At 43.2% G+C, this 16,173-nt stretch overlaps 2 protein-coding genes across 3 annotated transcripts in view; one reads left to right on the plus strand and one right to left on the minus strand.

The window, feature by feature from the left end:
• Positions 1-16,173, minus strand: part of LOC310863098 (MYG1 exonuclease-like) — a 293,850-nt gene that overhangs the window by 173,571 nt on the left and 104,106 nt on the right. The window lies entirely within an intron of this gene.
• The window catches only part of LOC310862525 (uncharacterized protein), an 81,510-nt gene that overhangs the window by 63,192 nt on the left and 2,145 nt on the right, over positions 1-16,173 (plus strand). For both annotated transcript variants that reach the window (XM_083770461.1, XM_083770462.1), the window contains 14 exons: positions 268-321; positions 664-825; positions 3,902-4,009; positions 8,233-8,340; positions 9,075-9,128; positions 10,351-10,458; positions 12,205-12,258; positions 12,373-12,480; positions 12,973-13,026; positions 13,203-13,310; positions 14,523-14,638; positions 14,795-14,970; positions 15,340-15,527; positions 15,875-16,117. In XM_083770461.1, the coding sequence (XP_083626587.1) occupies positions 268-321; positions 664-825; positions 3,902-4,009; positions 8,233-8,340; positions 9,075-9,128; positions 10,351-10,458; positions 12,205-12,258; positions 12,373-12,480; positions 12,973-13,026; positions 13,203-13,310; positions 14,523-14,638; positions 14,795-14,970; positions 15,340-15,527; positions 15,875-16,117 (1,641 nt within the window). The remainder of the gene's footprint in view (positions 1-267; positions 322-663; positions 826-3,901; positions 4,010-8,232; positions 8,341-9,074; positions 9,129-10,350; positions 10,459-12,204; positions 12,259-12,372; positions 12,481-12,972; positions 13,027-13,202; positions 13,311-14,522; positions 14,639-14,794; positions 14,971-15,339; positions 15,528-15,874; positions 16,118-16,173) is intronic.

A 16,173-nucleotide genomic window follows, 5' to 3' on the forward strand; every position in this document is an offset into this window, starting at 1 on the left:
TAATGTTCAGCAACTACACTACAGACTAAAGACAATACATATTTTGATGGGAATAAAAAGAGAATTGTCATCTCAATTCTTGCGGAGTAAAATCGAGATTCACACATTTGAGCGAGAATCGTGCATTACCATTTTGACGATTCTCTAACGAGCCATTAAAGGCGTGTTCGTGTGACTTTTCCTTTTGCTGCGGGATTATTTCAGGCAACATTTTGGACACTTCTGATGGTTTTGGGGGTGTTTGTTTCTGTGTGTCTCCTTGTTCAGGGTGCCACTGGCTTCCCTGGTGCTGCTGGAAGAGTCGGACCTCCCGGTCCCAATGTAAGTTCACTCAACCTTTAACCTGTCATAATATTGTTTTTATACCTTTATAATAATAATGTTTGTGTTTTTCCTTCATTAATTAACCGCCCTACTTGATCATACTACAGCAGTGGTTCCCAAACTTTTCAGGTCGAGAACCAAAAACGTTTGCCCGGGACTGCTATTTTCACTAGTTTGGGTCCCCGGGGAAGACATAAAATGTCTCTATTTGGATCTCGGGCTAAAACGTTTGGGGAAACACTGCTTACTAAAAACATTCAATTCCATGCTTGCTTCTTGGCTGGGCAGAAAGAGAACGTATACCGTATTAACGGTTGCACCCTAACTTTCTCTCTCCAGGGTAACCCCGGCCCCTCTGGTCCCGCGGGCCCCCCTGGCAAAGACGGCCCCAAGGGTGTGAGAGGAGACGGCGGGCCCCCGGGCCGACAGGGTGACGCCGGGCTCCGTGGCCCCGCCGGTACCTCCGGAGAGAAGGGCGACTCCGGAGAGGACGGCCCCCCCGTAAGTTGAAACGCACCCTCTCCTATAGCTTTGATTGATTAATTGATTGATTGAACATTTTATTTAACAGTCTGCAGAATGGGTATACAGTCCAAGGAAGGTACAGGTCAATACGTCTATATAATAATAGTAATCTGATAAGAGGATAAAAACAGAAAACAGAACATTTAAAGACGTAGCCAACAAATGTGACTTTTTGATACAGTAGCGGCAAGACTAACTGTTATATAGTACTGTTATTTAGAGTATATACTGTATGTTTTTATCCAAAATTCACATACTACTAGTGCATGTCTGAAATAAATGTCAGAGCTGAAATCGACTTGTAAATATGAAATAAATGTAAATATGAAATAAATTAATTAACATATAGCTAGGTGTAATGTTAGAGTCTACAGAAGTGAACCTTTCAAGCCTGTTTTCTCAACTCGCTGTTTTCTGTAAGACATTTCTCTATAAGCCATAACTCAAAAACTGGTGGGTCAAACTGATCAACCAATGTCAATTTGAAGCTATGATTCCCTGCTTTCACATGAGATGAAGAAACGAACAATACAAATAAATTCAATGACTTGGCCTCAGTCAGAAATTGTCACAAATATACACAAAAAAAGAAATCATCAAATACACGGTTAGAAAACAGGGAAAATGTGTACAGTATGGAAAAATACAAGTAGCACTGTAATTTAGGACTGTCACGATTAATTAATTCATTAATTAATTAATTATTTATCACACAAATAATTGCGATTGACGATTTAATTGTGTGTGTTTTTTTTGTTGAAAATGTATAGCCATTTCTCAACATGGAAACGATTATGCTAAAAAAGAATGGTGATTATCTCAAATTATGGCGATTAGACGATTATGTACTAATTGTGACCACCCTAAGTGTTACACCATTTGACACACACACACACACACACACACATACACACAGATGCTCCTACGCGACACAAACATTCAGTCAACATTCAACATTCAACATTATATGTCCAATCGTTGCGTCAGTCCACATGTGGCAATTTCACGTGGCATGGACGCAATCAGCCTCGCTATCAGTGTACGTCAGTCATTGACTGTCAGACCCATTTATTTTTTTCGAATGACACATTGGAGCCATCAACATCTGTAGACCTGTAGAAATGGCAAAAAATAATAATATGGGTCGGGAGAAGAAGAAAAAAAAAATATATATAAATATATATCTCGGAGTGCAGGCGTATAACAGAGAGAAGAGCACAGTGTGCTTCGGTACCTTTCGAGTCAGTGGGACATTATTTTCTTTCTTTTATAATCACTAATGAGTGAGTCAGCACATGCGTCATGGATGCGAGCGTCACCGGCGCTTCCCGCCTGCCATCAGGGCCTTAACCCATTCTGACCTGAGATCAGATTAAAAAAAATGTCTTCTACATCCTGACAGTTTTTCATTCTGACCTGAGATCAGATTAAAAAAAATGTCTTCCATGTCAGTCGCAGCTTTGATTTTTCAAAAATAGCAGACCTACAAGCTCGTAGCACGCCACTCGGTGGCGCTCTATGAGCTTGTAGATCTGCTATTTTTCAATAGCTAAAGCACGACATGATGCTAACACCAAAATGGGTCACCGCCCAAAATGGGTTAAGACTGCAGCTCAGGTGATAGACAGCCTGATAATGGGAACCGAAAGCTCTCTTCCCCCATGCCTCCACTGTAACGTGCCATGTGTCAGCCGCTTATCACAGCGTGATTGAAAGCACATCTCGGATGATTCAACGCTCAAGCGCCAAGACTGTGTCGACATCCTTCCGTCTACAGTATAGGGACTGTCCTTCAGACCATGAACCGTAACGTCAGAAACCTTAGAACCTGCCCTAGGTCGTCATACCACAGTGTCACACAAAAGTAATAGAAAACGTCGGTCCATTGGAACCAGTGCTTGTTGACTAAGACTTAAACACTACGGTTCGCATCGAGTCTACCGAAGTATTAGGCGAGAATGTGACCTAAAAAGACCTTTTTGTCATAGTATCAGTCGGCGAAATCAACACGGCATGACAGATTTGGAGTGAACGGAGAGGCTGTGGCACACTGCAGGACCAGTGTGCCAGAATGCATTTGACTCGCGTAGTGCAGAGTAGATCAGAGGCGAGGCGGGCGGGGAGTTGACGATGATCTAGATTGGTGTGGAACTGTGGATGACGCAGCAGGGAGTTGCACGGTCTCAGGATGAGGGATAAGGGAAAGGATTATGACAGGAGGAGCGGAACACATCAAAATAGAATGGAATGGTAGTATAGGACAGAAGCTTCTTACAGCACAATGCTGTGTTGAAGAGTAACACAACATTACAATACCACTAAACTGTACATTTGTTTTTTTTATTTTTGAGGGGTGCTAAGCGCCCCTCCAACGTTTGGCTTTTGGAAAATTACGTCATATAGGCAACCAAGTCTATGGACTTTTAATGTTTGTTTACTGCTGTAAAACAAACATTAACATGCGGTACAATATAAATACTAGGGATGTCCCAATCACGTTTTCCTATATACAGGTTTAATGTTTGTTTTTGGTTCAATGTTTGTTTTAAAAACGCCATTGACAATGAAGGGAAAAGTTACGTCACATTGCCCCTCATTACGTCATATTGTCTCTTTATTGTTAATGGCGTTTAATGTTTGTGTTGGCACCGTTTGTTTCACATCACCATTACGTCACCTAATCAACATGAGTTAGACTTTAATATATTGGCGCCCCTCACTCACACGCGGGTGTGATTTATTTTTGCTTTTTCGGATCACGTGATCGGATCGGGACAACCCTAATAAATACCAAAGGAGTGAGGTGCCCCTCACTTCACAAAAGTGTGATTTTCTTCATGTAAAAGGAATGATAAGTATTATCCAAAGAAATGGTGATTCAATGAGCAACAAAGTGTCGATCAATTAGTCCATCACCACGCAAAAATCTAAATCTAAAATATAAAGAGCACATTTACAGAATGGATTAAAGTTAGACTGCTAACATGTTTCCACCCCTCACAGTAAAACTCTCCCTTCTCTTTCTATTCCTCCTTCCTTCCGTCCCCCCCAGGGTCCCGACGGTCCCTCAGGTCCTCAGGGTCTGGCCGGTCAGCGTGGTATCGTGGGTCTGCCTGGACAGCGCGGCGAGAGAGGTTTCCCCGGCCTGCCTGGACCATCCGTAAGTCCCTTACATTTCAACCTATTCTCAATGGGCTATATATGCAAACGCGCCATTTTGGAAAGAACTTGGGGCCCCTTCCCTACTTCCTTCACATGTGTTGCCGATGATACTAATGAAGGCTCCGTTCCATTCTGGTCAAATAGAGTTTTATTGTTTATTGTTTATAAGGATCCCCATTAGCTTTTGCCTTGACAAAAGCTAGTCTTCCTGGGGTCCGACACAGACAAACATTTAACATAGGCAATACTTACAAACACTAACTCAAAATAAAACATAGTAAAATAAAATATAAAATAAGAAAATAAAAACATAAGAGAAATAAAAAACAAAGAAACATAGCAAAAAAATCACTTTCAACACATTATACATTTGAATTGTTCTTTTCCCAGGGTTACTGCAGTATGATTTACATAAGGTGTTCTTTTAACTTGATTTTAAAGATGAATTTTGTATTTGTATTGGTTATACACTTTGGTAGTGCATTCCAACCTATTACTGCTCTATAGATAATAGAAGATTTAAGAATATTTGTTCTTGGTTTAGGTGCCACCAAAACACCCGAACTGGCTTGTCTAGTCATATGGTTATGTTCGTCTCTTACATGTGCTACCTGTTCAAAGAAATACTGTGGTTTTTTGTCCATTAATACATTTCTGAAAAACGTAAGAATACGTGAATGTAATCTATTCTCAACAGTAAGCCATGATAGATTTCTGTGCATTTCTGCAATGTGTGTCCTGTTGGAACACTGGAGAGCTAATCTGGCAGCTTTGTTTTGAGCTATTTGTAATTTATGTATGTCTGTTTTTGTAGCCGATGACCAGATGACTGGGCAATACTCAAGATGTGATAACACTAGAGCTTGAATTACTGCGTCAGGGTGCTGCTGTTGTTGTGCATGTTGGCTCACTTCTAAACAATTGAACAATAAATGGAGCAGAGCCTTAATTAGTAGCATTAGTAACACCTAATAACAATTAGGGAAGCGGCCCGGAAGTAGGAAGAGTTATTCTGTGTACATAGAGCCCATTATTATAATTATTATTATTCTTTTTTTAGAAGAACTCTTTATTGTGTGCAAAAGGTTTCAGTGAGTAGAATTTGGTTTTTTAGCATGTTATAATGCGGAGCAATTATATGAAGATGGGTAGAAAATAGCCCAAATGTATCCTACTGCAGAAGAGGATCAGCTGATGAAAGATCCACAGACGCTGCGGTGAAGAGGCTCATGCATGAAACACATCCCCATGTGATGCTCTTCCGGTTGAGTTGTCAGACACAATTCCCAGAGCTCACAGTAAAAGCAATGTAGTGTTTTTTTACTATTGTGCAACATGTACATGTCTGTCCCTGTCCACCACTGTCTAGCCAAGAATAGACTGTGACAACCCCCAATCTTTATAGCCCACTGGTTCCCAAACACCGGGTCGGGACCAAGCCAACCCAGAAAGGCTGGCCAACGTTGAAGCCGCCGCTTCATGGAACTGCAGGCTGGTCCATGCATTTAGCACGAGGAAACCCTGTAGCAGCTGAGGTTTAACATTGAGCACTCGGTAGTGGTTTGACTGGGGAGCATACTTTGGTCCGACATATCATTGGTTCGAAGGAGCATTGGTCCGACTCGGGTAGGTTTGGGGGTTAGGTTTAGGTGTGCTGCCCCGTGCTCGCGGTTATGGTCAGGGTGAGGGTTTGGGGTAGGTAGTCGATCGGACCAACGGTATGTCGGACCAAAGTATAGTAACCGGTTTGACTACCAAAATGTGGTGGTCAAATGCGAAAGTATAGAGCGCTCTTCTGGCTGCTTCAAAACGCCATCACTAAGCAACTTCCATTTAAATGAATAGCAGGAGGGAGGGGGGGATCTATGGTCGGGACCCATTTGTGGGTCACGGATACATTATGGGTCTTTTAATTATTTCAAAATATTAAAAAAAAATCATTCCCCAAAAAAAGCAAAGCTTTTCAGGAATTACACTAAAATTCAATAAAAATAAATTCAGTCACTTCGTGAAGAAATAAAAGAGAAATCTAACAAATTCCATAAACTAGAAGAAAGTAGTGAAAATTGCCAATCTACAAGCTCACAACGCGGCGCAAAGTGGCAGGTTTGGGAACCACTGCTTTAGCTCCCCACCCGGAAACAACAGAGGTCCCATTTGGTAACAAGTTACTTTGGCAGGGAGCAGTATGTAAAGTAATAAGATTACTTTTTTCTAAAGTAACTAGTAATAGGTAATATATTACCATTTTTGAGTAACTTTTCCAACACCGTCCCTGGATCACAATCAGTGTAAAACCCCTGGCCCCTGCCCCTGGCCTCTGGCCCCTGCTCCTGGCCCCTGCCCCTGGCCTCTGCCCCTGGCCTCTGCCCCTGCCCCTGGCCCCTGGCCTCTGGCCCCTGCCCCTGGCCCCTGCCCCTGGCCCCTGCCCCTGGCCTCTGCCCCTGCCCCTGGCCCCTGCTCCTGGCCCCTGCCCCTGGCCCCTGCCCCTGCCCCGTGGCTCAGCAGTCCAGGCACCGTGGCTGGTAATCCAGTCTGGCAGTGTGCCGCGGGCTCGACTCCAGATCCCAACAGCTCCCACCACATGTCACCCCCCCCCCATCTCCCTCCCCATTTTACTGTCAGCCTACTGTAATTCTATTCCTCTGCCCCCAAACCTTATACTATAACTAGACCATTGCTTACTATACTATGCTGCTGTTGATTAAATCATTATCATCAAAAAAATACCTTTCTGGCCTTAATAGCCCATACTTTCAAACAGAACAGTCCTATCTGATTGCATTAAACTACATTAAACTCACTTTGCCAAGTCACTTTGCCACTCGATTTGCCACTCTATTTCCCATTCACTTCACACATGCATGCGCATGTGTGAATACCCTCTATTGTGGGATCTTGTCCTCTAGTGATATCACTGTTGTCAACCACTTACAGTAAGACCTTTAATACTTTGTCAATATGACAAATAGCTAAAATGGCCGCTGCACAAGCTTTTACAACGCATCGTGAGCTTGTAACCGTAGACCTGACATTGTCTAAATATTTACGTTTTCTGAATTTGGTTTTGAAAGCGTTTACCAGTAGTGATATTCCCCCCCAAAACAGGGTATGGCGGTATAGGGTAAAAGTGTTTAACCACACAATTCATCTTGGGTCTCACTCGATACTGTGACAAGGGGATTGAACTCTTAATGCACCTCCTTCTCACCAAAGTCAAAGTGAGAATTGACACGGCACAAGTCAGGGCCACTCTCCCTCTCTGACATGCGACTGCTGACAGGATGACACGTTCACAGGGTCCCTACTCACAGCGTCCCTCCCAGGCGTGGGGTGGCGTGGGGTGGGGGGCCGGGGGTGTGCCCGCACCATTAAACATTCAGCGAGCCACATGAACGCGACGCAAATAAATAAAACGTGTGGCACAGATGTCACTCAAGGATGCTTCAAACATGCTTTAAAAATGATGCAATATTCAGTGTCTGTTAAGGTAACGGTGAGGTTTTGTAGAGGCGAGTATTCTACGAGTCTTTGACACTCTGAAGGCTCTGTGTTCACGCTACAGTTCACTGGGAGGCCCCGAGGCAGCCACAGATACCGTAGATGCATAGGAAGTGACGCCATACCACATGTGATCAATGATCCTTTGACTATAATATCGTCACCCTATCGGCTGCTTCATTGTGGCTTTTTGACACGTGCGATAGCATACAGTACATATTGTTGTACACAAAATATTGTTGCTGTCCGGACCATAAATCAGTGCTATTGATTGAACACCATTTACATCTGTGTGTTGGTTAAAAGCACTTCAACAAAAACCTCCTAACTCCTCGCTGGATGTTTCTTTTTCTTTTTTTTTCCTTCGTTTCTTTTGGAGTTGGTTTCTTCCAGACAGCAGAGATATGCTGAACCATACAGTACTTTTGAATGCACAAATTGATTGATTGAAAATTGTATTCACAGTATGTAGAATGGATACATTTCAAACGAAAGCACAGGAAAGCACATACAAAAACTGCTCTGGGGTAAAACTAGGAAAAGCACTAAAACTGAGACAATGTATTCCCTCATCTCAGCTTTAACAGTTACTCCCTGTGTTGTTGAATTATTGAATTATTCACGTCTGTTGAGTCATTTAAGTATTACGTGAGATAAAACAAAGAGAGAACGCACTGTCTTCCCTGGTAACCAAGCTGTCCTTTCCTCTCCTCTCCTCAGGGTGAGCCTGGTAAGCAGGGATCTCCCGGTGCGAGTGGGGACCGTGGACCATCCGGGCCTGTCGGACCCCCTGGGTTGACTGGACCTGCTGGAGAACCTGGCAGAGAGGTGTGTGTGTGTGTGTGCGTGAGCGTGCGTGCGTGTGTGCGTCCAGCCGTCGCACACAAGCACAGCATGCATGTTCTCAGAGTCTTTGCCCTGCCTCTCATTCATCTATTATTTAGTTCCAAGGAATCCTAAGCCCCTTTCCTTTCAGCCCACATCAAGCTGATTAAAAATCCACCCGCTGCTACAGTGCTTCCTATATAATGTAACACATGTTTGCTGCTATCTTGGTTCCTCTTTAGATATGCTGTACAGTAGGAGCACGACAGAATTGTGATTCAGCTACGTAGGGTTGCTGCTATACCGCATGACTCATGTCATGGAATTCTGTATCAATTAGTAAATGTCGAGGTACACTTGACGATTATAAGATAGAGGTGTAATACATGAGACCGTGGGAAAAGTACATTATTTATTCTTATTTTTATTTTTGTACTATTTTGAAAACGGCTTGTGGATTATCTTATTTGAACTATTAAAACATGTTTTTCTTTTAGTAAAAAAAAAAAGAAAAGGCAAAGAGGTTTAGAGGGCCCAACTTGCCACCGAGTGGCGCACTACGAGCTTGTAGGTCTGCTATTTTTGAAAAATCGTAAAAAATGCAGGACAAATCTTTGAATTATTATATTCTTTCAGGGCGAACGTTTTCTTTTTTTTTTTCGACGTCAGGCCTAAATGTTGGGATATTATTTTGGGATATGAGTTGATATTAACATGTGATGTTGTTGTGACAACAGGGAAACCCTGGATCTGACGGACCCCCGGGCAGAGACGGCTCCGCTGGAATCAAGGTGTGAACCCTTTCATGTTGTCGTCCCAATTCATCTCCTCATTTGCTTCAGAGATAACTGGGCCTTGGGGCCATTCTCCACTATTACTGTGCCGTGCACTAACTATAACTGTGACTATCGTTTATTTATTATTATTATTATTAATAATACAGTTCTGTGTAGTAGTAATAGTTGAAATGAAGAAAATGCCAGCACTCATTGTATGTCCTTTTTATATGAATGTATTTACGTCTGACGTTGATAACGAACGTGTTTCGGCCTGTGTGGCCTTCGTCAGCGTTATCAAATAATAATAGGCTACTATAACTTACAACATGATACCGAGCAGAGAAGTTATCATCAACTGTCGGGAGGAGAAATTGTATGTATACCAAACCGTTTCTGTTCAGGAAATAGGACAAAATAAATCTATGTTCCAGTCGATCCGGTGTAGTTAGCTAGTCGCGGAATCCACAGATTTAACCACCCTTCAAAGCGTTGAAATAGCCGCGTGAGCTTGTACTGTAGCTTGTGGATTCAACTTCGCCAACACTCTTCGCCAAAGTACACACAGTAATTTACAAACGAAAAAAAAGAACTTCAAAGTTGAAATATTTAGTTTATGCCCATCAAGGTTTCTGACCAACAGCGACGACATCTTTGAAGGTGTGTTTTGAAGCTTACCAACCCCCAGTACTGAGCGAGGCTTCTTCACCAGTTGGTTCTGCCAAGCTGCACACAAGCTGAAAGATGCACACAAAATATCATCCTCTCCACAAAACCTTGGCAGACCTGAAAAGCGGTCCCAAGGCTCTGTTCTGTTCTTTGACGTGTTAAGAACAAACGGTTTAAGAACACTTTTGAACCGCAACAGCAATCAGGCTCTTTTAACTCCGCTATAGGCTTATGTACTGGACTATTGGCTTTTGAGCTTTTTCCCCCAGTGACACCTTTTTCATTATTTTTTATGCTTATTCATAATATATTTTGAATATATTTGTCTTTATCTCTCATTTCTAACCCGTGATTTTTTCCATCCATCCATCCGTTTAGTTGTGGGTGAATCTACCCGTCGTGTATCGATGTAGCCACGTAGACCGCAGTTAGTTAACTTTGAAGGTGCATCACATCAAGGGGACGATGTTAGGTTTGGCCCCAAAAAACTAAATTCATTGTTTTCACGCCTGACATCCTGTGTGTGTGTGTGTGTGTGTGTGTGTGTGTGTGTGTGTGTCGTTCGCAGGGTGACCGCGGTAACACGGGTCCTCTCGGTGCCCCCGGTGCCCCAGGCGCCTCCGGAGCCCCCGGCCCCGTCGGACCCACTGGCAAACAGGGAGACAGAGGAGAGGCTGTGAGTACTGAGAGCTCAGATGGGGAGGGGGGGTGGTCGGCGGCCGATTACATAACATTTTTGGGGTCCTTGACATATAAGAAAAAGTCCTTCTGCACACCTACAATGGACAGGTGCGTCGGATAACTGGAACTGGGAAAGAATCGAGGTAGAGGAAAAGAATCCCGCAACACTGGCTACGTTTACTTGGACAGTTAAATCCCCTTTTCATTCAGAATAAAAGTTAAATCCTATTAAAAGTTCTCATGTAAACACCTACAAAAACTTAAATCGGAATGAAAATGGTCAATCTGATTTAAACTTAGATCTGATGTAACTGACCGGTTTATTCAATTTTTTAATCCTATTGAAACAATTGTGGACTCATGTAAACACTCATTCAGATTGAAGTTCATTCTGGTCTTTCTGTGCATGCTTGTTTCCATGTAATTGGTATGGCTATATTATGCTCTTGTTTTGCGATTAATTATATTAAGAAATTATATTAGAAACCTCTCATAGGCTACAGGATACATCAAATATAAAGTAATACGGCATAAAAGTGTTTTTCTATTATTATTATTTAGTTTTACTGAAATGTAGTGTAGTAAAAGTAAAACAATTGGAAAGTAGAAGTAGAAATACCTCAAAATTGTACTTTAGTACTAAAGTAAATGTACTTTCCACCACTGGACGTAAACATATCCGCCCCGCCCCCTATCCAATCAGAAGCCTTCCCAGCCCCAAACCTGATGTGGAATGAAATAATGGGATTTAAAAGTATTGTCCATGTAAACACTCATTCGGAATGACCATTTCCCATGTAAACACACAGGAAAAAACATTACTTCTGAATTAATTCATTCTGAAGTTTTCATTCTGAATGAAAAAGCCCTCATGTAACCGCAGCCACTGTCTTCACTTGAGTTTAGATTTTATTGAGCAACGTTTTCGGTCGTCAGACCTTCAGGCATAAAGAATAACTGACAAACAGTCAGTCCGTTACCATGGAGATGGGTCCTTGACATGAAATAATTTGAGAACCATAGAAACATTTTTTTTAGGATTTAAAACACATTTAGTAGAATCTGGTCTCAGGTCTCAATGGGTTAAAGCTGCAATCCAGAACTTGAATTTGAATGAATATGAAACGTTATTTTTAACTAAGCTGTATGGAGTATGTTAACACAAAAAATAGCCCATAGATTTATTCAGAATAGAGACGTAGAGTGCCCAGCGTTTTTTGGACGATTTACAAACTTACAGATTATAGCTTTAACTTCAGAGTCACGTTGGCTGGATTTCTCTAAATACATATTTTATTCCGTTCTATTTCAATGGACAAGGTTAGATTATCAGAGTTACCAAGAGAGGCTTTTGAGAGTCAGATGAAACAGGATGGCTACAATTTGAACTTGGCATTGTGATGCACATCCACTCGTAGCGGTTCCACAGTTGTCATTGTAAATGACATTGAATTGAAAGGAGGAATGTTAACAGCTAGAATAGATTTGATCCAGGATGAACGAGATGACTGGTGCCGTGTATGATTGCCGCATGACGCACGGCCAATTGTAGGTGCGCATGCAGACACAGCTGGGGAAATGTCATTTAATTCAAAATGGGAAAATTGTCAGTTAGACCGATGACTAGACTATCATTATGCGGAATCTTAGGATAGTCAAATCAAACCATACCGCCCGGAATATCCTTTCCTCTGCATATTTCAGTTATCATTTCATAACCGGGTGTTTCTTTTTTTCTTAGGGTGCCCAAGGCCCCGCTGGACCCTCTGGACCTGCTGGAGCAAGAGGAATGGCTGTATGTGTCTCTCTGAATGAATACACACATTTAGAACAAAAACACACACACACACACACACACACTAGGAGCAGTATTTACTAACAACTTTGCTGTGCGTGCGCTCCATTTCAGGGACCCCAAGGACCCCGTGGTGACAAGGGCGAGGCCGGAGAGTCCGGCGAGAGAGGACAGAAGGGACACAGAGGCTTCACCGGTCTACAGGGTCTGCCTGGACCTCCCGTAAGTACTCTACTCTGTACCTAACACTGGATCACAATGAATAAGTACTCTACTCTGTACCTAACACTGGATCACAATGAACTGACCATTATCATTGTAAAAGCGTCAAAAGACGATCTCGTACGACGAGAGCCCAAAGTAGTTAAAGGCGTCAAAAAGACGGTCTCGGTTAAAAAAGTCTCATGCACACCTGATGGTCTCAGAGATGCAGGTGCGTAGGCAGGGATCAATATACAAAGTACACAATGACCTGCACACACCGTCTGCCCTGGCAATTTGAACACTTTCATTATTCAAGCAACGTTTCTTCAGGCATCTGAGAGAGAGAGAGAGATGCCTGAAGAAGGTCTTTGAAAGCGAAATGTCGCTTAAATATTATATCCCAAAATCGGAGATGCTTGATAATGTATGAATTGTGTGTTGCTGTTAGTTAGTAGTCATGAGTTCACTCAGTATTTCATCATCATCGTTGTTTAATATGTTTCCGTTTAGGGTCAATCTGGTGACCAGGGTGCTACCGGACCTGCTGGACCTAACGGAGCAAGAGTGAGTACACAAAATATATCCGTAATATCCATGCAGTTATTGTTAAACACGATGAACGACGCTTCTATCAACTCTCAATCCCTCTCCCGTAATTCTGATAATTATGTTCACACCTGGAAGGTATTGAGAGCTTAATTAATTAATGAATCCTCTATGGTTGTGCGTGTACCTAATAGGGACCACCTGGACCTGTTGGCCCCGCTGGAAAGGACGGCTCCAATGGCCTGCCCGGACCCATCGGACCCCCTGGACCCCGCGGTCGCTCTGGGGAGTCTGGTCCTTCTGTGAGTGCTGCTGGCAAACAGTGTTGTTTTCGTCGACTAAAACTAAGACGAATTTTTTTTCGTCTACTACCTATTTTCACTGACAAAAACAAATGGAAACTAAATGAAAACTAAGCTACGATGACTAAAACTAAGACTAAATATACTGACCATTTCGTCGACAAATAAAAACTAGACTAAAATGTTAGGAAGGGACTAGTGGACAAGAGATCCAGTATAAGTCATTTTACACTTGGTTGCATGCTGAAAATAGCTGATCTACAAGCTCACAACGCGCCTGCGACGCGTTGTAAGCTTGTATATCGGCTATTTTCAGCAAGTGTAAAAACACTCATTACGACGGCATCAAGACCCACCAAAATACATTTTAGTCGACTAAATCAACTGTAGATTTAGTCGACTAAAATCTTATGACATTTAGTCGACTAAAACTAGACTAACACTAAGACATTTCAGGTGACTAAAATGTGACTAAAACTAAATTAAGTTTCAGTCCAAAGACTATGACTAAACTAAAATAGAAATTTGCTGCCAAAAACAACACTGCTGTCAAATTGACCTTATGACTGGTGGAAAAAAAGTACTGAAATGTCATCGCGACACATTATGAGCTCGTATATTTTCGAAAGGCCCGAAATTGTAGATAGTTAGAAGTAGAAGTAAAAGTACAGGTTACTTAATTTCCACCACTGGAAATGGCCATTGGCCAATTGGCCATGGCTTTTTCCGCCTCCGAGGAAAGCCTTGTCTGTGTTACTAAATCGTCCGTGTGATCTGGTCTAGGGCGTGGTTTTGCCAAACATAGTTCCAATGTTTGGAACTATGACAATTTCGTCAACAAATAAAAACTAGACTAAAATGTTAGGGAGGGACTAGTGGAGAAGAGATCCAGTAGAACTAAAAGACAAGTCCTTTTATGCTTGGTTGCACTCTGAAAATAGCAGATCTATGAGCATGTAGATCGGCTATTTTCAGCATGTAACCAAGTGTAAAATCTGCCATTATGACAACATCAAGGCCTGCCAAAATACATTTTAATCGACTAAATCAACTGTAGATTTAGTCGACTTAAAATTGTATGATATTTAGTCCATTGAAACTGAGATTAACTGAGACAGATGGAACTTGAGATAGAACGAGCGGTGAGATCAAAGCAGCGTGTCGGGGCTCTGGTCTAACCCTCCCGTGTTTGTTTGCCTTCCTCGCTCACAGGGTCCCCCCGGAAACGCTGGTCCCCCCGGTCCCCCCGGCCCCCCTGGACCTGGCATCGACATGTCTGCTTTCGCTGGCCTGTCGCAGGGCCACGAGAAGGGCCCCGATCCTCTCAGGTATACACATAATACTCAGTGGAACGGAAAGTAACCCAAGTATACATTTACTGCAATTTTGAGGTGTGTGTGTGTGTGTCGCATCGCGACACATTGTCAGCTTGTAGACCGCATATATCGAATATCAAATACCTTTTCCCCGCACACCACTCGCAGGTACATGAGGGCCGACCAGGCGTCGGGAAGCCTCCGGACGCACGACGCAGAGGTGGACGCCACGCTCAAGTCCCTGAACAACCAGATCGAGAACATCCGCAGCCCCGAGGGCTCCAAGAAGAACCCCGCGCGTACCTGCAGGGACCTCAAGCTCTGCCACCCCGACTGGAAGAGCGGTGAGTTGGCTTGAGTTGGGCGGGGGACCCCTTTTGGTGTTAGCATTATGCTATGCTTTAGCTATTGAAAAAGAACGACTGACATAGAAACATGGCTTTTTCAGAAAACTGTCAGGATGTAGAGGACATTTTTTTAATCTGATCTCGGGTCAGAATGGGTTAAAACGAACGGATAAACGGGGTCACCCCCTTTTCCGATTAGGGTAGAAGGGTAATAAATGAATAATAAATATAGCTGCAATGACTGTGAGCTTCGGTTCACAATGACCCTTTCATAAAAAGTCTAGTTCGCCTGCAAACGTGGCGTGCAAACGTGTGATCCACCTGGAAGCTGATCTGTGATCTGTGCTCGTCTCTGCGTCCGTACAGGAGAGTACTGGATCGATCCTAACCAGGGCTGCACCATCGACGCCATCAAGGTCTTCTGTAACATGGAGAGCGGAGAGTCGTGTGTCTACCCCAGGCCTTCCAGCATCCCACGCAAGAACTGGTGGTCCAGCAAGAGCAAGGACCGCAAACACATCTGGTTCGGAGAGACGATGAACGGAGGATTCCACGTGAGTCACATTATAATACACTTTTCATCTTTTCTGTGTCACGTTGAACTTAAGATGATGAACTGTTCTTTCACAGCGAGCGTTTTTTTTTAAACTCAAATCTTTGCTTCTGGGGGGGGAACAAAACATTTTGAGATGGAGATCGGCAGCCAAACGCGTATCATTTGACATGAAATCGTTTGAGCGCCACTGACATAGAAGCATAGGTTTTTGAGACATGATTTTAGAAGACATTTCAGTCAATCAGTCTGGGTCTTAATGACTGTTTTTGCAGTTTTTGCGGTCCTCAACGGTCCAAGTCACTTTTGCGTTTTCCTCCTCTCGCCCCCCTGAATATATATATATAGTTCAGCTATGGCGATGACAGCCTGGCGCCCAACACGGCCGCCATCCAGATGACCTTCCTGCGGCTGCTGTCCATCGAGGCGTCCCAGAACATCACGTACCACTGCAAGAACAGCATCGCCTACCTGGACGCCCAGCAGGGCAACCTGAAGAAGGCGCTGCTGCTGCAGGGCTCCAACGACGTGGAGATCCGCGCCGAGGGCAACAGCCGCTTCACATACAGTGTCATGGAGGACGGCTGCACGGTGAGCATTATTATTAGCACGTTAGCATTGTGCTGTGCTTTAGCTGTTGAGAAATA

Source organism: Protomyctophum parallelum (assembly GCF_964188405.1).
Source record: "Protomyctophum parallelum genome assembly, chromosome: 8".
NCBI lineage: Eukaryota > Metazoa > Chordata > Actinopteri > Myctophiformes > Myctophidae > Protomyctophum > Protomyctophum parallelum.